Source organism: Chlorocebus sabaeus, chromosome 8 (genome assembly GCF_047675955.1).
Source record: "Chlorocebus sabaeus isolate Y175 chromosome 8, mChlSab1.0.hap1, whole genome shotgun sequence".
NCBI lineage: Eukaryota > Metazoa > Chordata > Mammalia > Primates > Cercopithecidae > Chlorocebus > Chlorocebus sabaeus.
This window is the reverse complement of record NC_132911.1, coordinates 136,518,298-136,541,649: the sequence shown is the minus strand read 5'-3', so window position 1 is coordinate 136,541,649 and position 23,352 is coordinate 136,518,298. Positions and strand designations below refer to the sequence as shown.

The 23,352-nt window shown below is 35.8% G+C and overlaps 1 protein-coding gene across 11 annotated transcripts in view; it reads right to left on the bottom strand.

Moving 5' to 3' along the window:
* PHF20L1 (PHD finger protein 20 like 1) overlaps positions 1-22,509 on the bottom strand; it is a 73,764-nt gene extending 51,255 nt beyond the window's left edge. For 4 of the 11 annotated variants that reach the window (XM_008001565.3, XM_008001567.3, XM_008001568.3 and 1 more), the window contains exons 1-4: positions 22,213-22,472; positions 19,951-20,066; positions 2,880-3,051; positions 2,643-2,727 (exon numbers count right to left, since the gene is read on the bottom strand). In XM_008001565.3, the coding sequence (XP_007999756.3) occupies positions 2,643-2,727; positions 2,880-3,051; positions 19,951-20,033 (340 nt within the window). In that variant the 5' untranslated portion in view covers positions 20,034-20,066; positions 22,213-22,472. Of the gene's footprint in view, positions 1-2,642; positions 2,728-2,879; positions 3,052-19,950; positions 20,071-22,212 lie in introns of all 11 variants that reach the window. The other 7 variants (XM_008001573.3, XM_038000112.2, XM_038000114.2 and 4 more) reach the window with 5 other exon arrangements.
* Between the last annotated feature and the right edge of the window lie 843 nt (positions 22,510-23,352).

The following is a 23,352-nucleotide window of genomic DNA, read 5'->3' as shown; positions in this document are numbered from 1 at the left end:
GATGCCTTTCTCCTTTCCTTATGTATATCTAAACCCCACTCCACTCTTCAAGTACCATTCCCAAGGTGAAAACTTCCCCAATACTCCAGTACACCCTGACTGGCCCCTTTTCTTCGCTTCTATATGCTATATTACAAATGCCTAAATGTTCACAATTGTTCATTTTGGTTTGCTGTTACATTGAATGGACGGCTTCTTTTGCTCTTCTGATTTTTGTCAAGGTGGGGAGGGGGCAGAACTATCCACCACTTGGGACATACAGAAATCACAGTATTAATAGCTTTCAGAAAACACATACTATCTGCCAATATTTCAGTATGTATTCACTGAAACTACTCTTGAAATCGCTGGGATCACAATCAGTATCATCATTCTTCCACTAAGGTAAGCTGAATTTTCTACATTAAATGCCTGTAGATGAAAGGGATAGAATAAAGAATGAGGGTGGTTTTGTTCTGAGTGTGTGTGATATGTGTGTACTTGCATCTGCACACACACAGGGAACTTGATGCATGGAACGAAGGTCCCAAAGCTCTTAAAAGAAACTGTTATGAATTAATGTAGAGGGCAATGACCGTGTAATTTTACTTCGTTTTGGGTACATCCTATTACCCAACAGAAGAGATTTGATTTCTTCCTTTACTTCCACAAATTGTTACTGACTGTCTACTATGTGCTAGGCTCTGGACTAGACACTCAAGAGCCAACGTGAATAAGACTTGGGAATGTAAGCTCTGTAACACAGCTCCACAGAAGTGTAAGTGCACAGGGAAATACAGGCCCCACTAGAAAAGAAGAAACAGCCTGCACACCTAACAACTGAGAAGTCTCTCAACTCTTTCTGTAGGGGTAACCAGTGGTAAGAAAATCATAGCCATATTCATGATTTCAATTCATTAAAACAATATATTGGATTAAGGTCTTTATAAAGTTATATCATGATTTCTAGCTAGACTACTATGATTTTTATTTTTCCACACCTAACATTCCTTAATATATCTCTGTTTTCCTCTTCTGTCTTCTCTTACCTCCTATTTTCTCTCAAGTTTGTTGTTAGATTAAATCCTCAGCTTAAAAAACTCTTCCATGGCTCCCATCACCTCCAAATAAAATTCTAATTCTTTAGCAAGGTTACATGACACTTCATATACCAATCTTTGCCTTTCCCTCCAACCTGTACTCCAGCTATTCTATCATCTTTAAACGAATCTTTCATTCTAAGCAAACTGCAGTTCCTTAAAATGACATGGCATGCCTCTCCCACTTCTGTTATTTTCCACATATTTATTCCACCAGAAAAGCCTTTTGATCACTTCTTTAGCTAACTTAGTTGTCTTTCAAGACTCAGTTTAAAGGAAATGTCCCCTTACTTAGATTAAATGCCCTTCTTGCCAAGAAGCTGTCACTCAATGTTTGTTTCTTTAGTAATAACAATGAATACAGAAATCCCCCTTATCCACGATTTCGCTTTCCACAGTTGCAGTCAACCGCGGTCTGAAAAGGAGTGAGTATAGCACAATAAGGTATTTCATGAGAGAGAGACAAGAGAGAGTGAGAGAGAGAGGAAGGAAGAAAGAGAGAGACCACATTCATATAACCTTTATTACAATATATTGTTTGATTATTCTATTATTATTGTTAACTTCTTACTGTGCCTAATGTATAAATTAAACTTGATCATTCATAAACATGTACAGTATAGGAAAAAACATAGTATATATAGGGTTCAGTAGTTTCCGAAGTTTCAAGTACTCACTGGGGGTCTTGGAATGTAACCCCTGTGGATAGGGAGGACTAGTGTAAGTGGTCAAGTTTAAGAAATAACTTTAGTAGAAAATTAATGTATTACTGAATTAAACAAACATGTTCAAGTATTCCATAACTTTTTTAAAGGAGAAATTTAAAAAATGAAATATTCAGGTATGTTTTCAATAATAATTTAATTATTAATTCTTACAACTTTCCAAATAAGTCAGCATATGAATTCTGTTTTAAATTAACGATCTGTCCAATGATTTCCCAGTCTTCTGCAACACTAATAAGCCTAATTTCTGGGTTACTTTCAACATTTTTGATTACTTAAGTAACTTTGGCTCAGTATCTAATATTCTAACAAATATCCACAAAAAAACTACTAGAAAATTAACTTAATTATCTGTAGAAATTAACGATAGGACAGCAGGGAGAGACACAATAAAGGAAATCCTCAAATTGGTAAAAATTCCATACTCTTCCCTCAGAAAATATGCTATGTATTTCACTTGTGAATTGAACTGATTTGAATTCCCCTAAATCTTTAACCTTTCCTCACACTCTTGGGTAGATGCTCATAAATAGAACTTGGTCACAAACTAGAAACTGAGAAGTAGAAATAAGATGCATATGATATAAGCCTGTGAATTGAAAGTTGAAAAATTTTAACCAACTATTTTTGTCTACTAATTTAAACACTACTTAGGTAGCACACCATGTAGCATTTTATTCTAGACACATATAACAAATTAAATGCTCCCAAAAAAGAATACTTACAGAAAATATAAAAGTTATACATGATTATATAACACACACTAATTAAAATTTAAAATATAGTGAAATTTTACTATTAATCTAATTTTAAGTCTCAGATCATTTCAAACACATACCTTCTTTGTTAATTGCTTCAATCTTGGCAGGGTAATAGCGACAGTCTGTCCAACGAGCCAGAACTTCTTCTCCAGCTTTAAAATCCTATTTTAAACAACTTTTAAGATCAATTCCATGTATATTAAATAAGCATTTCCTTAACAAAAACAGGCTTTTGTATAATTTAACAGAATCCTTTTAAAATATGTCATTACATAGCTGGCAAAACCAGCAAACAGAAAAAATCTGCTACTTACAAAGAAATCTTCCTCATCTTTTAGCCCTTCTTTTCTTAGTGCCGGTCTCTCAAGGGGTCGCAATCTATTGCTATCCCAGTAAATCCACTCATCGTAACGATGACTCCAGCGCTCAAAATGGACCAACATCTTGCCCTCCTCATAGTCAATTTTTTCAATTCGTGATGGATACCTCAAAAATCAAAATGCTTCATATCAAGAGAAAATCCTTATATTTGTACAAAGTATTATACATAGAAGACTTAGCTGAATGTTGCTTACCATTAAAACCATGAACAAAATAAATACATCCATATTTTAAAACTAACCAAAAAAGTCTGCTTGTCTTTATAAATGATTGTCCTCAAGATCTGAATAAATTCCTTGATACACTCCCAGTAGAAATATAAATGACTGCACTGTTTTGTGAAGTAATGTGGTAACATACATCAAGAACCTTAAACATATTCCTACTTTCTGACCCAACAATTCCAATTCTGGAATTATATACAGAAAACATTATTTGTAATAACAAATAAAGTGGAAACCATCTAAATATATGATTGGAAAAACTGAAGACTGTCTAGAGCTACGCAAACAATGATATATACACTGAATGAAATATTATGTAGTCACTGAATGTGGTGTTTACAAAGAATTTACAATGTGGGGAAAATGTAAAAAATAAGCACTCTACTTAGCATAAATATAAATATGTAAATTTTGTCTAGCAAAAAATACATCAGCATGTACACTGTCTTTATATGGCATAAGCTCACTTTCTTATTTTTCTGTATTTATCAATATTTTATAAAGAGCAACAATGATGGTAAGGTTCAGTAAAACCTTAAATTTAAAAAACATAAAATATTTCATTGTTCTGTCTTGATGTGTGATAATTCTGTAATTCCAAAATAGGAATTCGTTAAAACTTTTTACAAGGAAAGTTGCTTCGTCATTCTTAATGTACTGTATTAAAATGTTAACAGATGACTCAATTTTTTTTAAAGCATGATTAAATAACATTCAGAACTCAATAGCAGCACACAGTGGATGATTCAACCATACAGTTTATCCCATATTCTTGCTAGTTTTTGCTAAATTCAGAATCTTTGTTTTCCCTGTGGAAAACTAGCTTTAAATATAAAGTACAATGGACTTTATATAACTTTGAAATGTAGGAACTGATTACTACCTAATTTATAGCTCAATCTTGCTATTCAGAGTTTTTTAGACATTTCAAGGATCATTCTCTGGTAGAGCTTCTTTCATCTTTGACATTCAACCCCACTTTGATCTAATGATATTGAGTTCTTAGATTTTCCTCAAACATACATGGCTCTGTGTCAAGTATTCACACATTCTCTCTGTGTCAAGCATTCACACATTTGTGCTATTCTCCATTCTATTCTTTCTGCAGAGCCCTAAACCACCCTTTCCTTCCTTTGTATACAAATCACTGCAGACTTGGTCAAACACAGAACTGCTCGTGTGAAGACTTCTCTAACTCCTGGGGCTCCTGCTGCTCTGACAGCACTCATCTCATTATAGCAGTACATCATCTCTGCACAGGTTCTCACTCAAACTGGGTGCTGCAGAACATTTATATCTCTTGGAACACTGATATGTGTGTGGCACCAAAAAAAAAGGGTGTTGTCAAATAAGCTAGGGAATTACTGGATTAAAAAAAGTTAGGTTGTATTCTTTATTGAAAGACTTCTTGGTGCAGTCAGCGAGATGGAGATAAGGCATTCAGTGTTACTAGATTCAAGAAAATATGTAACCCCTTTTATCATGAAAATGTATTAACATTTCTTGAGATAGCAAATAGCTAAGAAAGATGAGGTTAAAAACGCTACTCTGGCCGGTGAGCTTCTGGAGATAAACAGTCATGTTTACTTTTGTAGTCCCCAGCACCTAGCACCATGACAGGACACAAAACTGCTATTCAGGGAATGTTTGCAGGAGTAAGAAGCAGCTTTAAAGAAAGGCAATTTGCTCATTTCTTCAGAACAAAGAAGGCAGTTGACCAAATTATAGCTTTGTTAGATCTTAGTCTTTTGCGGGGAGTAAAAAGAAAGGCATAAAAACAAGAAAACTTAGGAGATTAACATACTTCCTGAGGTGGACGTGCCTACCCCACCCACTTAGAATCAATGCTGTGTCTTTTGCAGTGTTGCTCTGGTTTTGTTTTTGTTGCCCTGGTTTTTAAAACATAAAAATTGTCAATAGCATTAAGAAAAACCTAGAACAAGGTTGTTCTTTATTTTTCAACATTCACTAGCCACTAAAGTACTATAAAAAGATATTCTATCAATTATAAAAATTATTAAGTTTCTCTCAAAACATAAACACCTCTAATTTCATGTGCTTAATTTATCATTTACATTTTGAATAAAAAAATAAGAAGTTTATTCTTTAGGTTCCTTCATATTCTAAATGTATACAACTCTATGTATTTGAAACACTTCTCAAAGTGAGAATAGCCCACAGTAACAGAGTTAAACACATCTTTATTTTCACAACATGACTTAATTCAGTAAAGAATCAGCATCTAAGTGAGTTCAAATAATTTAAATCTGGATTGCATTTTAAAGTGACTTATGGTTTTTCTAAAATATTTTAAATTATTCTGGCTGAGATGCCTGATGCGACAACCAAAATGAAAATTATGTTCTGGGGATCCTCTTTAGGATAAGTCATAGCATGCTGTACTCTCTACATAAATATCTAGAAACCGATACGTACACTTGGGATGAAGGCCAAGAATTAAATAAGTAACACAGATACCCAAGATTCTTCTCTATTTTAATTTTTATCATGTTCACTAATCAAATTTTGAATCTTAAAAGGTGTTAGAAATATTACCATTATCAAAAATGTCCAAATTTCTGTTCATTCATTAAACATTTATTTGAACATCCAATAAGACTAAGGCACTTGCTAGGCACTGTTGGTACATAAAAAGGAAACAACTCAGCCAGGCATGGTGGCTCACGCCTGTAATCCAGCACTTTGGGAGGCTGAGGCAGATGGATCACCTGAGGTCAGGAGTTCGAGACCAGCATGACCAGCATGGAGAAACCTAGTCTCTATTAAAAATACAAAATTATCCAGGCATGGTGGCGCAAGCCTGTAATCCCAGCTACTCAGGAGGCTGAGGCAGGAGAATCGCTTGAACTCAGGAGGCAGAGGTTGCAGTGAGCCAAGATCGTGCCATTGCACTGGGCAACGATAGTGAAACTCCGTCTCAAAAAAAAAAAAAAAAAAAAAAAAAAAGGAAATAACTCCTATCACTGAAGAGTTTAGCTTAGGGTCAGATTAGGAGAAAGAAAGAGAGAAGAATCAGAATATTTACTATCACATGTATGTCAGGCTCTGTGTTTTTTACTTATTGAGTACCAACTGTTCTTTCTATATGTTTTCTCATTTGATCTTGGTAATCATCAAAGGTATAGAAAACATAGTGTACATTTAACAGATGAAGACCTGTCCAAGAATACACATGGTGTAGCCAGTATTAAAAACCAAGACTAAGTGGAACAAAAGTCTGTACTCTATGCCAAAAGGAGAAATGCGATAAGGCCCATCTAAGTGATTATATCACACATAGTAAAACTGGTAAGTGTATACAAAAACTGTATACAAGATGCTTTAATAGCCCATAGAAAATCTGTAATTTACTGAAGGTTCTTGGGAGATGTTGTTTATGTTAGACTTGCTAGGAGACATCTAGAATATAGACCTAATGAGCACAAACAAAGTGTATACACAGAGCATAATTCATTTACTCAGTGTTCACTAACTTAAAACCATCACACAACTCTGAGCTGGGCAAGCAGCCATGGATTTCAAGAGAAGTAGGATATGGTTATTTGTCCTCAAAGACCTCACGTTCAGAGATTGGAGGAGCACTTAAAGGAAAGAGTAATAGTCCTTTTGGCTAGACTACATGGTAAGTAGTAAAGCAGGTAAAGGAGAATAGTAAGACATCAGATGGGACTTCTTAGCGGGGTTGAAACTTGAAGGGCTACAAAATAGCAAACTAATGAAACAACCGTTTACTCTACAGATAACAGGGAATGCCTTAAAGTTTGTACTTAATTTGGTTGCCAGTTACATCTCAGAGGAAAAAAATCATAACATCAAGATCTTTGCAATACATGTGAAATGCATTAAATAGTAATTTAACATATAGCTTTGCACAGTGAAGTTATTTCTAGCAGATGGCTCATGGTAATAATGTTTTGATACATACAGTGAAGGAAAAACCCTGTTGAACACAAATGTATTCATAAATGCCTCTGTATACTGAACTACAACAATATTATTTTGATGTACTATTTATGTTTTATTCTAATTGACTGTGAATTAAACATAAGATTTTTCTGATTGAATTTGGAAGATGTAGTGTTAATGTTTTTGTTTTGTCATTTTTTTAAAGGTTGAATCATAGAAAGCTGTTAAATTAAAGAATAGTGATTAGGCCCGATCCCAGACATTTATGAGTAATTTGGAAAAAGATTCAAGAAGTGGAAGACTGAAGTTTCAGAGTTTAAAGAGTCAGAGATAAGACATCGGTAACAATGATTAGAGATAAACAGAAAAGAAAACCACCATAGCTGGCATCTCTCAAGGGTTCAACCGAAAAAGAGAGAGAAGGCAACTTCACTAAAAGTAGGATTTCTCAGTGCCAAAATTCTACATAGAGCTCTCTTAACCTTTGTATATTACTGCAATATACCATACAATTTCTGCTATGTACCTTGCCTAATTCCACTTAAAAATTCATGCATTGTTTAAATGTTACCTACTTGTGCAGAAAATAATCACCTCCACTGCTGAGTCTACCTTGCTCTCTCACGTCTTGTATACTTGAATCCCAGGAAAGAGTTTACCCTCAGAAAACTTAACAAGAAAAATAATTCACTCTAAAATGGACTCTTTATTGTTTATTTGGCTTAACGGAAATGAAGAGCATTCCAAAATAGAGAAGACTCTAAAATGATGCTTGCGGAATTTAACAGAATTTTCACATACTCAATTCTACTAATCTCAACTGATTTCTTGAGACCCTTTCTGAATTAGTGTGGGACCCTTTTAAATTACTGTCCTCTAATGGCCAAGTCAAAGTGTAGCCATAACTAGAGTAGAGCAAAGCCATCACCAAGAATAAAATGTTTTTCACCTTCTCTAAACTCCTATAGCATTTTATTGCAATATCTGATATGTTGTCATTTTAACACTATGACTCCCACTTGTACAAGACTCTTCAGAGAGTGGCAGATTCTGGACTGACACCATAATCTCGTAAGAACAGAAACTGACCAAACAGGTTAGCTATACTGTAAACATACAGTATCAGTTCCCTGTTGTATCAACTCTTAAGTGTTATCAAAACATAAATATGTTTTGCTTAAAATTTATTTTCACATATTTTACAGAAACCTAAAATGGTAATTATTACCAGTGAATTCTTATTCTGGCTCACATTGTTAACTGTTTTACAGGGGCAGGTCTGGACTCACCCACTGGATCAGGAGACTGAATTCCCTGAGGCTGCCTGCAAAATGTTATGTGCTTGGTGTAGATGTGTATGGGTATTCTTTTGAGGTGAGAATTCCCAAGTTAATTAATTTTCAAAGTGGTTCACATTCACAAAACCAGAAACTTTTGAAAGGCAAGATCATTTATTAACTCAAATTGTCAGAGCTTCATTATCCTAGGATAGAAGAAGGAAGCAATGGTGGGCATGCAGCTATGCCAGAAATATAATCTGACAGATTAATTTAAAAAAATTCTTTGCATTCAACGTAGGAACATTAATACAACTAAACATCATTTGCATTTAAGGAATTCATTCTGATTTATCTTCTAATTTGAAATGTATATCCAGATTTTTATCTGTATTGATAAAAAAAAAAGTCAACCATGAGAAAAATGACAAGGGAAATTAACTGATACAACCTAGAATCTCCTGAACTTAAGTCAAAATAGAGTTGATAACTACCTCAACGACAGGTTGCAATCCACCGAGCAGGGCCAGAATATGTTGTCAAATGCCCTACAGACCATGAGAATTCACAAAAAGATTTAGGATTTAACTAATCATTTGAATAAGCACCATATCAATCAAAATGGCAACATCTTTTTATAAACTGCCTCAATAAGTTATTCCAATTATGCATTTTAAGTAGTCATTTTCTTGTTTATATGGATAAGCCAATAGGATGTCTAATTCATGTAAATTTAGAAATTGACAGTTCCTCATTCATTCCATTTATTCAACAAAGAAAAAGAATCAAGTACGTTAACATAATTCAACATAATGATAGCAGTATAATAAAGACATGCCAGCATACAGAAAGAGTATCTCAACAAGGATGCTCTCTTGGACAAAGTACTTCTTTATGTTTTTTTTTTTGTTTGTTTTTTTTTTTTTTTTGAGACGGAGTCTCGCTCTGTCGACCAGGCTGGAGTGCAGTGGCGCAATCTCGGCTCACTGCAAGCTCCGCCTCCTGGGTTCACGCCATTCTCCTACCTCAGCCTCCCCAGTAGCTGGGACTACAGGCGCCCGCCACTGCGCCCGGCTAATTTTTTCTATTTTTTTAGTAGAGACGGGGTTTCACCATGATCTCGATCTCCTGACCTTGTGATCCGCCCGCCTCGGCCTCCCAAAGTGCTGGGATTACAGGCGTGAGCCACCGCGCCCGGCCACTTCTTTATGTTTTAAAGGATAGCATGTATGAAATACGCCTAAAATATGACTTAAACATAACTAAAATATTAGTAGAATCCTAGGGATCTAGAATTAATAATTCAAAATAGTTTTGTGAATAAAAACTTCATCTATAACTATGGTAGTCATAAAAAATGACTAAAAGATTAGAAGAACTAGAAAATAGAAGGGTAAGAGCTGTCTTACATCTAATTATTAGTAAGAGGATTATTTGCCAAATAACAAAAATTAACACAGAATGCAACCCAAAGCAAACAAAATATTATTGTATCCTAGTTACCCTTTAAAATTTTTAGTTTCCTGGAAGCACTTTAAATTTACATTAAGCTTTATAATTTTCAAAAATGTTTTCTCATTCACCCATTGATTATAACTGCAGCAATGATATCACCTACTACAATTACAGTATTTTAAATTCAGCACTTTCAAATACTGCATGTTCATTTGCTTCATACTTTAAAAACAATAAACTGAAAACAAAACTCTCTTGATTAATTCAAACTCAATATTCCACAATGCAATGTTAATACAAAATAGTCTAAAATTTCAAATCATTCAGATGACAGCTTATAGGTCAAAATCATATCTTCTCCAACACTGAAGTGTAAGAACCTCATCATACTATTTCTCAGGTCTTTTCATACCTACTGATCCCCATAATACACATATGGCATGAGCTGACAGTTCACCCTGCTTCCTACTTGTCCACAACTTTTACAACAAAGAGAAGAACAGAATTAGCTATGTCTTCTCTTTTAGAACCTTGTGACAGTACTTTGCAAATTAATGTTTCACTTCAGGTCACTGTATTTAAGTTCCGGTTCCACTCTCCTCCCAACCCCCACCCAGCACCTGAATCCTGCCATGCCTATATTCACTCACATTGTCAGTTCTAACCAAATCAAAACACCTGTACCATATCCTTTGTACTCACTACCTTCTCCCACCACAAGCATCCATTAGACCACAGAGAATTTCTTTCCTACTCCACTAAAACATGATCTTTCTGTCATGAGTATTGGACTCAAAGTTTATGCACCTCATACAGTTTTTTCAAGTTACAACTATTGTTACTTAATTGTGCTAGTGAAACTCAAAATCTAGCAGGTTGCAATCACCCAGTTATATTTCTTAACATTTAGCACTTTAAAAAAACTTTACTACAGATAGTTATATTTGTTTATATCCCTACTGATTAAAGTCTGATGAATTTACATTGATTCCTCCTGCATTTGACTACACCTTCTTAAAATAATGAATGTTCATGTTACTGTTATGATTAAAATTAATGTTTAAGTGCCTACCATGTGGCATATAACATGCATTATTTTGCTTAAATCCTCAAAGAACCCTTTAAATGAAGTATTAATACTGTTACCAGTTTTTAAAGGGAGGTCATGGAGGCTCTGAAAGACTCAGTAACTTGCTCATGTTAAAACAGGTAATGAATGGTGGATCCTTGAACTGAGGTATTCCTGTCCATGAAGACTATGCATTCAATCATTACAGATTCTGCATCTTGCAACTGATGATTTTCAGTTCTTATTACATTTATGGCAGTGCTTCAATATAGGGGATGCTTAACAATTAAAAACAGATAAAACAATATAAAAATCAAATTATTTTATCTATTTATTTTTTCTTAAAAAAAAAAAAATTTTAATTTTAATCTCTCATATACAAGCAACATGCCTAAAGTTGGTTTTGTTAGACCAAAGAGTATGGAAAATAATTGTACAAAATAAATATCTTCCATGCATAAAATTACTAAGCAAAGATAAAAGGCTCTTCTGTTTTATTAAAATTTCTCAAAACAAAAGGGTACTACATCTCAACTATGACTAAGTATGAAACATCACATTATTAAAATTAAATAATTGGAGTAAACAAAGTAGCTTAACTTTCATCACGTTTGAAACTCATAAATTTTAAAATTAAGAGGAAATCTAGGATATGATATGTTACAGAACAAAGGAAAACAAAAAGTAACTTTAAAAATAAATTAAATTTGCTAATCTAGGTTAACAAATAAAATCTTATGTTTAGTTTTCAATCCAAAAGTCACAATGCATTTGCCATAATTTTCTGCAATGATAACTAGGTTATTTCAAGATGTCCCAAAACTTTTGTGTTCATTCATCCTTTTTAAACCCGACAAAATTCAATAAACTTTGCTGGGTACCTTTTATGAGTAAGTTACTATGTTAAGGCCTTGTAGATATACCATTTCATATAAGTAGTTTATACTTCAGTACCCTCGCTAATCATAATGTACCAGAAATACGTTTATTTCTAATTGATAGTAACTTTTTTGGCAATAAGAAAACAGACTTTCAAGATACTCTGAATATTAAGTAAATATCTATATTCTTCCTTCAACTTTACTGCAACAATCCTCTCAAAGTTGAGGTAATTATAACTACTGAAATAACATAATACTTGCATACCAATTTCTAATTTAATAAGTATATTTAATAAGTATATTTAATAAGTATATAAAGTATATATATAAGTATATATATAAGTATATACTTACATAAGTATATAAGTATATATACTTATATAAGTATATATATATTTAATAAGTATATTTAATAAGTATATTTAATAAGAAGTATATGTGCTGACTAATGATCTGTAGCAAGAAATGATAGGGAGTGGTCAACACTTCTTTAAAATACACAGTTCCAGTAAAAATACTAAAAAACTGGGACCTTAATGAAGAACAGCAGAACTAAGCTGCCTTTTCTATACTCCGTTAATTTCTTTTAAAAATTGTACTACTGATATTCAAAACTTAAAATTAAAACTAGTATTTTCTCCCTCAGCTTAAATCACTTAAAACCAAAATTAAAAACATAAGCATCTGCAGATGCCATTTCTGTCTAGTCAGCAAAACTAGAATTGCAAAACATTCTTTTTAGTAGAGTTAACTACCACAAAAGATAAACTGTTTCCCAGCTAGTGGCTTTAATCAATCCCCAACTAAAAACTAAACCATTATCTAATGTGATGTGACAGGGTGAAATCTCGTAACACATACATTCGGCAGGAATGATGTAACAAATAGGGAGCTGGATGTGTGTGATATGTGATGGCTGGACTTCAACCAAATGTCAGAAAAGCAAATAAAACGGTCTTTTCTCTTGTTCCAACCCTTACCACTATATGATCACACACACAAAATGCACAGCACAATAAGCCTGCGATTCCTGGACTTTACCCTCATTATAAATGTATGAAGGAGGCTAAGAAATCATCAGGTTGGAGGTTTGATTCTAAAGTAAACTTAGGAGGAAAGCTCTCTAGGATGGATAAACTTGAAATTTACCTACCTTGCTCAAGCCCTCTAATTCCAATGAAAAAGAGTGACATAGGCTTGCCGGACTTTCAGGGCCCTTCTAGATGCCAGACATACACTCACTACTACAATCGGTCAGAAACTACGGTGGTCCATGAACACTGAGCCCATTTAGTTAACTGGGGCTCAAAGCTTTAGGAAATCTATGTGAGACAATGGGCTGTAGTGGAGAGATCATTATATTGGGAGCCAAAAGGTTTCATGCCCAATATAGTTATACCCCAAATAGCTCAAACCTCTCCATTTTTTCCCCAAATTATGTTCAGTTTTCTACATTTTTCTCATTTTCTTCTCTCCATAGGTAGTTCAAAACTGCTCGCCAGCAGTTTTGAACCACCTATGACTTTTTGACTGTCTTACCTCCGCCTCAAGTTTGTGTTATTTACCCATCTAAAAGTGTGATTTAAAAAAAAAAAAAAAAAAAAAATCTGTCATTCCTGAATAGGTGAAAATCAATAAAAAGAAATTGAGTTTGGAATTCAATGGCACCTGAAAGATCATCTAAAATGTAAGACTTTCATTTTAAGGTCATTAAAGCAGAGAAATACCTCTCCAAAATCACTAGTTCATGGCAAAACAGCACTTAAAACCCATATTTTATGACTTCCAGTTTAATTTATTTTTTCCAACACTTTTGTTTTTCAAAAAAACTAGGATAAGCAGAAAAAGCTTAGAAATCAGAAAAAGTTCTATAAACAATGAATTAACATAAAAAAAGAACACTAGAGCAAGAACTACCTGAAACCAGGTGTGTGTTCAAATAAATAAGTCTTCTCTATCCCTATTTCTAATCATGCTTTTCACATTTGTGGAGGGGTACAGGGAAGCTTTCTTATATTTAGCATTGTTCAAAGGAATTTATGGGGCTTTCTTTAGTGGAAATTTTAAAATAGAAATAAAATGTTTGTGTACTGGTACAGACCTGCTTGATAATTAAACTGGATGATTCACTTTGATCTTAAGATTCAAAATTTGTGACTAAATGTAAATTATCTCAGACTTTTTAAACAAAACTTACAGATTTCAATTGAATTGTCTGCAAGAAGGGTCCTTAAGCTGGAGGGCATGTGTAAGTTTTCTATGAACTTATGACCATAGTATATAATTCATTTATTTTGGTGTATACATACAACTGTATATTTTTTCTGAGTCTACAGCTGGCACTGGTTTTCAAAGGTAATGACTCAAAATAATAATCATTACTTTCCATGTATAGACAAATGGAAAGAATCCCAAATTACAAAAAGACAAAAATTGCATGTATTTTATATTAGCAAAAGAACCTCTATTTTTGAAGTATTCACCTAGTGTTCCTACAATACTGTATTTGATCTATGTGTTATATTTTAGGACCATTCTCCTACTCTAAATATAGATGACACAACTTTCTCTAGTAGTGTTTTCCTTTGAATAGTTAAATCTAATTAGAAAAAAAGTAACTTTTTATTCAGAAAATGTGTACCTTTATTTAAATTAACAAGTATTTGTACTTGCTATAATGCAAATTTCCTTAATTCTCCTATACTATTAAAATTCTGTTCACGAACATCTTAAAAACTCACATTTGCAAATGTTTCACACAGTTCAAAAAACTCCAAATGTGTGAAAATAGCATTTGCCAATTCAAATTTATACTGTTCTATTAAACTCTGATACTTAGAGTTATCTCCACAATTTTTAATCTTTCATATTTCCTTTTCTTTAGATTTAGAATTAAACAGAAATATTCCAAAAGAGTCCCAGGAGCATAACTCATCTGAATGTTTTAAATTGACTCTATATTTTAAATTTATTTTAAGATTAACACCAGAGCATGTTATTTAATCTCTTATGTTTTCGTAACAATCGCTTACTGTAGAATAACTATTTTAATTTCAATCAGAAAACAGGAGTTAAATCAGTAGTCAATACCAGTGTGATTTTATCACTTTTCTTACTAAACAATATTCAGAATGATTAGATACTTTAATACTTGCAAGCAAACTCTATAAAACTCTGTGGAAACGTGAGGATTTTATTATCACTTCAAAAAGACTGTCTATAACTTTGGAAGGACAAGACAGATGGAAGAACTGCTTGAGCCCATGAGTTCGAGACCAGCCCAGGCAACATAGAGAGACACTTTTCTCTACAAAAAAAAAAAAAAAAAAAAAAAAAAGAAAAAGAAAATCAGCAGGTTACTATGGCGTATGCCTGTAATCCCAGCTACTTGGGAGGCTGAAGCAGGAGGATGGTTTGAGCCTCGGGAGGTAAAGGCTGCAGGCTGCGGCAAGTCATGATCTCGTGACAGCACTGCAGCCTGGGCGACAGTAAGACCCTGTCTCAAAAACAAAAAGGAAAAAGAAAAAAATGTCATCAGCTTGTTGCAATGACATGTTTTCCCTTCTATGGTTCCAAGTCAGTCTCCTGTCAACTAAAGCTACATTTAAAAACTTAATCACTTAACTCTTCAGATCCCCAAAGATTTACTTTTCTATTCTCCCTCTCCCCGGCATTTACCTCAATGCTTTACGATTATGTACCAATCTGCAGAATTTAAAGTAATATATAATTTTATTTGAACCTTAAAAACAAATCTCTAAATAAAAGCCAGTAATGCTGCTTCCATTTTACTGCTAAGAAAACCAAGTTAAAGGACTTACCCATATTTATAGGATTAATAGGTAACAGTCTAAATTTAAACCACCCGCTTACAGTGTCTTCAATATAACTTCAACTCTCAACTTTCTCCTTCCCCAAATACACTTCTGTATCAACACGCCTATACTCATTTTCATTCTTATGATGTTACTACCTCCCAGAAATTATAAAACCGAATATCAAGGTTTGGATGCACAGAGTTTGTTGTGAAAAACATGATGAAAATAAGATAAAAAATAGTTGACTGTGCTAGCTGTAAACATTAGCATGTCAAAGTCTTTATGCAGATGACTGAAAAAGTTAAAAGAAAATGTTTTTAAAATATTGTAAAGCTATAATATTTTAAAAAATTAAAACAGCTCACACCACTCAGGAGTTATGTTTGGTCAGTGTAGGAGAGATCCAATTATCAAAATCCAAATACTGGGACTAAGATGAGTGACCTCCTGATGGCTTCTCAGGGCCTGCATTCATTAGTACTGATAAATAAACCACCAATGAGTGTTCTTATGTGGCTGTGAAGTTACTCTGAAAATAAAAATAAATCACTACTTAAGGCCTGGCATGGTGGCTCATGCCTGTAATCCCAGCACTTTGGGAGGCTGCGGCAGGCAGATCACAAGGTAAGGAGATGGACACCATCCTGGTCAACATGGTGAAACCCTATCTCTTCTAAAAATACAAAAAAAAATTAGCTGGGCATGGTGGTGCGTGCCTGTAGTCCCAGCTACTCGGGAGGCCGAGGCAGGGGAATCGCCTGAACCTGGGAGGTGGAGGTTGCAGCGAGCGGAGGTTGCAGTGAGCCAAGATCGCACCACTGAATTCCAGACTGGCGAAAGAGTGAGACTCTGTCTCAAAAAAATAAATAAAATAAAATAAAATAAAAATAAATAAATCACTACTTAAAAAGGTACAATGTTGTCTTCCTGATCTTTAAGAATTATGTGATACAGTTTGTTCAAGCAATAATAACATACTTTTCCTCAGAAACACAGATTGAGTCTTCCTGTTAAATCAAATCTACACCAAAGCTAAAAGTGAGAGCTTAACTTCAGATTATTTCCACCTACTAAATTTAGAGTTTATCCTTTTATGTCTAGACACATACCAGAAACTATTTTCCTTTTTTATATATGAGAAACCAGCCAGGAGTGCACTTTGGGAGGCTGAGGTGGGAGGATCATTTGAGGCCAGGAATTCCAGACCAGCCTGGGCAATACAGTGACACTTCATCTCTACAAAAAACATCTTTTTTTTAATTAGCCCAGACTTGTGGTGCACGCCTGTAGTTCCAGCTACTCAAGAGGCTGAGGTGAGAGGATAGCTTGAGCCCAGGAGGTAGAGGTTGTAGTGAGCCAAGATCATGCCACTGCACTCCAGCCTGGGTGACAGAGCAAGACTCTGTCTCAAAAAAAAAAAAAAGCAAGAAAAACCTTTAATAGGCATTTTAGGTTCTTCACTTGCACCACTTTCCTTTTGCACTTCTCTTCAAAAGGTAATTTATCAACATGTGATAAGTTAGTTTCTCAGTAATATACTGCTTATTGTAAATGTTTTGAGTATAGAGACAGTAAGCAAGATTTACATTCCTGCTCCTCCCTATCCAATGCCTATAATAGTTCAAACTACATTTATCTCAAAGATGACTCAATACTTTTCAAAAAGAATTGAATAAATTTGGAAGACTAAGCATTCAATATGGATGCAAAAAATAGAATATGAAAGAAGGAGAGAAGAGTGGGAGAAGAGGGAGAAAAGAATTTCGGTGTATTTTCAATGATTAACTATAATATTTTGCTTCTCACAAGAATGTCAGTTTCTCGTCAATCAAATAATCCTATAATTTTACTTAATATGAATGCAAAAATTTATAGAATTTCCATGAAATGTAAAATGGTCATTTATAAATGTAATAATATGAAGAACTGTTTATTATCCCATTTATAAATAAGATCTGTTAAGAGCACTAATCTCATAGAACTTTTGTGTCCCATATAAAATTCAATACATCTTAGTAATTAAATAGTTGGTCCAATAGCACACCACCTAATACTAAATTTAAGGGGCAGCTAAGCCTAACTAGTTCTTGAAACTACTGACATTAATAAGCAAAATAACAATAAGAAAAATATTTTTGTAAATTACCTAGAATACATACATATAATATTCTTAATCCTTTTTAAATTAAGGAGCCACCTGAAATAGAATGCCAAAATCTTTATATAAATCAGCTTATAAAAACAAAACTGGCAACCAGTTTCAGTAATATGTGATTATTCTGGCGAACGCTTATTTCCATTAAAGAGAACTATTAACAGGGTTATTAAAATTAAATCTAAACTCCATCAGTGAGTACATTTGCATGACACTACTCAAATAAGCACATATGAATTTTGTGGCAAGAAGATACAACTTTCATTTGTTCTCTGAAATTCCAAGTATTCTAAAAACACAGAATACTCTAAAAGTACATTCAAGCATGGTTTTAAAAGTTCTTTTTTGTAGTCTTTTGAACTACTGGATCATAAACTTAACAGCTCCTAAGTTAGAAAACATTTTACTACCAAAAGAAAATTTCTCACTAATATCAAAGTTATATTAATAACCCTGAAAATTACTGACAGAATAAACTATGTGTTTCTCCAAAACTGGAAGCTAGTTCAACTGCAACACTGTCAGTTGGGAAGCCTAATATATTAATATGAATTAACTAAGTCACAAAGTCAGTAACTTAAAAAATAAATAAATCACTTAAGAGTAACGTCAAAGAAGTAACAAGTATTATTTCTTATACCCTTGTATCACACAGAGATTCAGTAGTATGCCTTTGGAGTAAAAAGCTTCTCTTGGTCAAATGAGAACCAAGATAGCCAAGTGCTGCCTCAACTAGCATTTTTTGTTGCATGTTCTAATGCTGAGTTTCTCAATCATTTTTACCGCCACCCACCCTCATTCCAGTTGTCATTTGGCAATGTCTGGAGACATTTTGATCGTCACTACTAGGAGAGATGCTACTGCCTAGTTTCCCAGGTGCTTCCCAAACCCCTCCTGAGAACTACCACGTACATTCTTCACCTAGTGACAGTATCAATTAACCTCCCTATCTCAAATTGTAGCTTCAAACTGTCTTAAAGCAGAGCTCAAAACAATAGGTCATTAAGCTGGGGTCAGAGATATGTGCCAAGCTCTAATGCCAGATGTTAAGAGAGAGAAACCCTAGCCTGGTCTATACAGTCAAATATCATGACTAAACAAGATTTCTCTGCCTGCCATTGCCAACTCAGGAAGTTGACTTAATACAAATCAATCAAAAGTAAATCTACAAAATGCCCACTATGGTTTTAAATGAGAGAAAATGTCAAAAAGTCTGGGAAACTCCAAGACCAGATAAACAAGAGCTCGCATCAAAATAAATGGGCTTCAAGAGGAACAAAGGCAGCATCCCTCCCAGAAGCGGAACCCCTCTAATGCCCCTCTCAGGTTAGGAGCCTGCGAATGGCAACAAAAAGACATCTGCCAAGACAGCAGAATGAGGGGCCACTTAACCCAAATGAGGAACACGCTCCTTAGGAGAAAGGAGAATCCTCCTCATTCCTACTCTGGCCCAGGGACCCCTGCGTGTAGCTTCTCCTTCTGTCCTTTCCAGATGGTAGTTTTATACCAATTCATCAATTTTTCCTAACCACTGTATAAAGGCTATGTTGGGAGGTGTTTACATATACCACTTACCACGATGGCCAGAACAGTGGGAGACACATAGTTCTAAAAGGACAGCCTATTGTGCACTGGAGAGAGTAACAATGTGCCTTTAGGTTACGGCCCTCCAGGGAAAATAGGAGGTTAAGTGTGATTTGGGTTTTAGGTGAGATAATGAATAGTGGAGATGTTTTTGAAAGTGTTCACTATGAAAAAATGCTATGCTAACCATTAATATACTCTGTAGTTTGAAAGACTACCACTGACATACCAAAAATACCGATTTAAAACAAAATGTATCCAAAACTTGAGAAGTTGGTTCTCTGGATTACTCCTCTCTCTACTTCCACCAATATAGCTCATGCGAGGTATATATGAGGTATACATAAACCTCACACTCTAGACAATTATTTTCATTTCTCAAACACCAAAAATTATTGTACTAAATAATTTAGTCAGTTGACTAAAAATAGTTTTTAAATGCTAAACTGAAAAAGCCTAAAGAGTAGGAAAACTAAAAAACAACCTATAATGTGTAATCAAAATGTGAATACACTGATGTTTCTGCTACCATCAGTGGAATTTACTGTCTTAAGTAACATATGTAAGGCTACAGATATTGTGATATTTAGGTGAAAGTTCTATATTTTCCATACCATTTTTGTAAGTAGTCCAGTGCCTCCAAACGAGCACCAATCTCAAAAGTGATTCCAGGGCGATTTGGGGGCTTTTTACTCATCTTGAGATCCTATTCTTCAGTATTCTCTTTTCACTACCTCAAGAGAAAGAAAAAAGTTAGATTCCGATGCAGAAAATGCATAGGAAGTAGAGTATAAGGGAACAGGTAAAATTAAATTTAAACAGAATTTCTAAAACAATACATGGGAATATAAAATACTTAATTGTTAAGAAATCTGAAGGAGTATTACCAACATCTCTATATAAAGTTCTGTGCAATCTGCAGGCAATCTTGATAATGACTTAAGAAAAAGAACAAAGAAAACATAACTATCTAAAAAGAATGAATAAATGGACTGTTAAAAATTGTTAATAGCTAAAAATGCTTTATATTTTAGCTTGAAGACACCCAAGAAAATTCTCCACGGGGACAGTTGAAAATGCTTTCCTGCCTTTGAAAAATTAAGGCAGCTGAATGTTCTGGAATACGACTACTGAAATTCTTGAGAACAAAATCAATTTTTTAATTTCAACAAATATTTGTTGAGTGCCTCATACTACAAAACATTAGATAAGGCCCTACAGCACACAAAGATGGAGGAAACAGTGGGCACAATCCTCTGCCAGTAAAGATACCACTAATTCCTCTTGGGATTAGGATGTTTCATTACTCATGATCTCCCACCTTGGCAGCATATAATTCAATAATTTTAATTCAACATATAGTGTTACAAAAGAGACTGCTTTCTTATACTTCACATTCAACAAGCAATAATAATATGCTTTTGTTAACTCTGAGTATTTCTACTATATTTCAATATAGACAGTGTCCACATTGATAATAAAAGTGGTTGTAATGCTAGAACAAAAACTGCAAAGGAGTACCTATGTATCCCTAGGTCGTTCACATGCAAAGTATTATATTTTGGGCCACACTGGCCACCGAGCACATTTGAGGTGGCCTCTTTTTCACTAATGGGTATATGAGGAATATGAATAAATTTTGAGATAACCTAATCAAAACATAACTCATAATTAGAAATGTAAATTGATTGTTATCAGGGGCAAGGAGAGATCCCTAAAATGTCCTTCAATATTTGAGATCACTAATGACTATGTTCCCTAGAGTTTAAAACGAAAAAAAGAAACACACACACTTGTCATTTTTTATAATGGTTTTGTCACAATTCAAAATAGACAAAACAGAACAGCAAACATAAAATTTCAACTGCTCCCTCTTTTCTCTTTGAAAGAGCCTGACAGATCAGGGAAAAAATAGCATCAATACGGGCCATGAAAATATGCGAACTCAAACACTCATGGTTGGAGGGGGAGAGTGGGTATCCTCCTGCTATGGCATAAGCAAATATTAAAGCATTAAAATGTTAACAGGGATCTTGCCCAGGGTGTAGGTGGTGCAAAAGAACAAATGTATGAATATTTCTAACAGAGGTCTCGTCAGTGTGCAACATGTAAGGCAGTTACTTAAATGTGTACAAATCGAATCAACCTTTTCTGCTGTCCGTCACAGGAAGAATTCAGTAAGAGATAGTAAAGGTACACTAACATCTTCTAGGATCAAACTTACAGCCCATAATTAAGCGATGGATTGAGTAAGTATAATCCCCCACTGACACTTAGGGGTTAAGTACCAGGAAAAAACACGATTTTCCTTTGTCTTAGGTTTGAAGAGGGAAGGATGAAGAGGGTCTTGAATTAAGGAACTTTTATAAAGTAAGACAGCCTAGTGGGAGTAAAACTTGAAGCAAAAAGAAGGCAGAGAGCACGGAGAGGAATAAAAACAGAAAGGAAAGGAGCAAAGAATGGCAAGAAATAGGACAGTGGAAGTTTTCGGAGATGACAAGTGAGAGAGAAGAAGAAATGAGCAAGAAGACATAGAGACGGATAACGTAAAGCAATGGTCAGAGAATGACCGCCAGGCCAAAAAAGGTGAGGAGGTGAAGCCAGAGAGGGGTGGCAAGCGACAGGCAGGAAAGGCTGAGACCGGGCTGGCAGGGAGCTGAAGAAGCCTCCAGGTTTGACAGCCATCCGGCCCTCGGCAGGGGGGTAAGGAAGGGAGGGGAAGGGGGAGCGGCGGCGCCCAGACAATAGGGCCGGCGAGTTACGGGGAGGGAGGCAGGAGGGGAGCGGGCCGGAGAGAGAGACACCAGAATGGGGCCATCCCGGGCGGCCCGGTGGTGGCCAGGCGGCCTCCCGGCTCAGCCGCCGCCGCCTCTTACCGACTCGGCCTCCTCTCTGCACAGCAGCCGGGCCGTCCGGGGCCGAGCTGGGGTACAAGCAGGGCGGCCAGCCCGGGCCTCTGCCTCTGCCTCCGCCCAGGCAGCGGCCGGGGAGGGAGCAGGAGCGGAGCGAGCTGGGGCCGCAGCGCCGGATCGGCCCAAGGTTTCGCGGGAGGGAGCTGGGTCCGAGCCCTCAAGCTCGCTCAGGGTCCGCTGCCATCGCCACCGCCACCGCCTCCGCCGCCGGCCAGCCCTGACGCGACGCCGGGCCCCGGCGACGTCAGCCGCCCGCGACGTGCCGGAAGCGGGCCTGGCCTTGTCACGTGACTCGCGAGGGTTGGGCCCGGGCCGCGCAGCAGATTGGCGGGCCGCCGTGGGAGGCGGGGCTTTGCGGTCGTTGATGGACCGCTAGCGGGCGGGGCTCTGGTTAGTGGAGGAAAGAACGCGAGCTCTTGGTGCCTATTGGTAGTTGTGAAGTGTTTGACCTTTGATATTTGAGGACGAAGGGCATTGCTTGTTATTCTTGATTCGTTGGGAACCACGTCCCCCAAACCCCTCTACCCAGGACCCTTGGCAAACTTTTTCAAATGCACTACATGCTTCCTTAGATATCCACCCCATTCCACATCAAGAATAGAGCATGGTTACTGCTACAAAATCAATAAACCTCCCTTGAATGGATACTTTGTGATAGACACTAGGCTGTAAATATGTCACCTGACAATCACAACTGTACAACTGTATTACAATTGTATTGCTTTCCAGTCTTGGAGATCTTTACAATACAAAGAAGCATATTACTAAGATGTGTGTGTGCGCTCGCGCTGAGGCACAGCTGAATAACCTTAACCTATGGCTACATTGATATCACTTCCCCAGGACTACGCAGCTAATGATAGCAGAACTGCTTTTATTGAATACCTACCCTCCCAAACTCTACTAAGCATAGGAGACAGCATCCCTGCTGTGGGGAGAAACCAATAAGTGAACACATTGAAAATAATATTGAGTTGAAACATCTTTTTTCTCTTGCTTTCCACTGTACCACTCTGGCTTTCAAGTGCAACATTGCATACAAATGACACATATTTATCTTGCTTCATAGTGTGGAGTTAAAATAGCAAAGTAACTCTCTTTAAG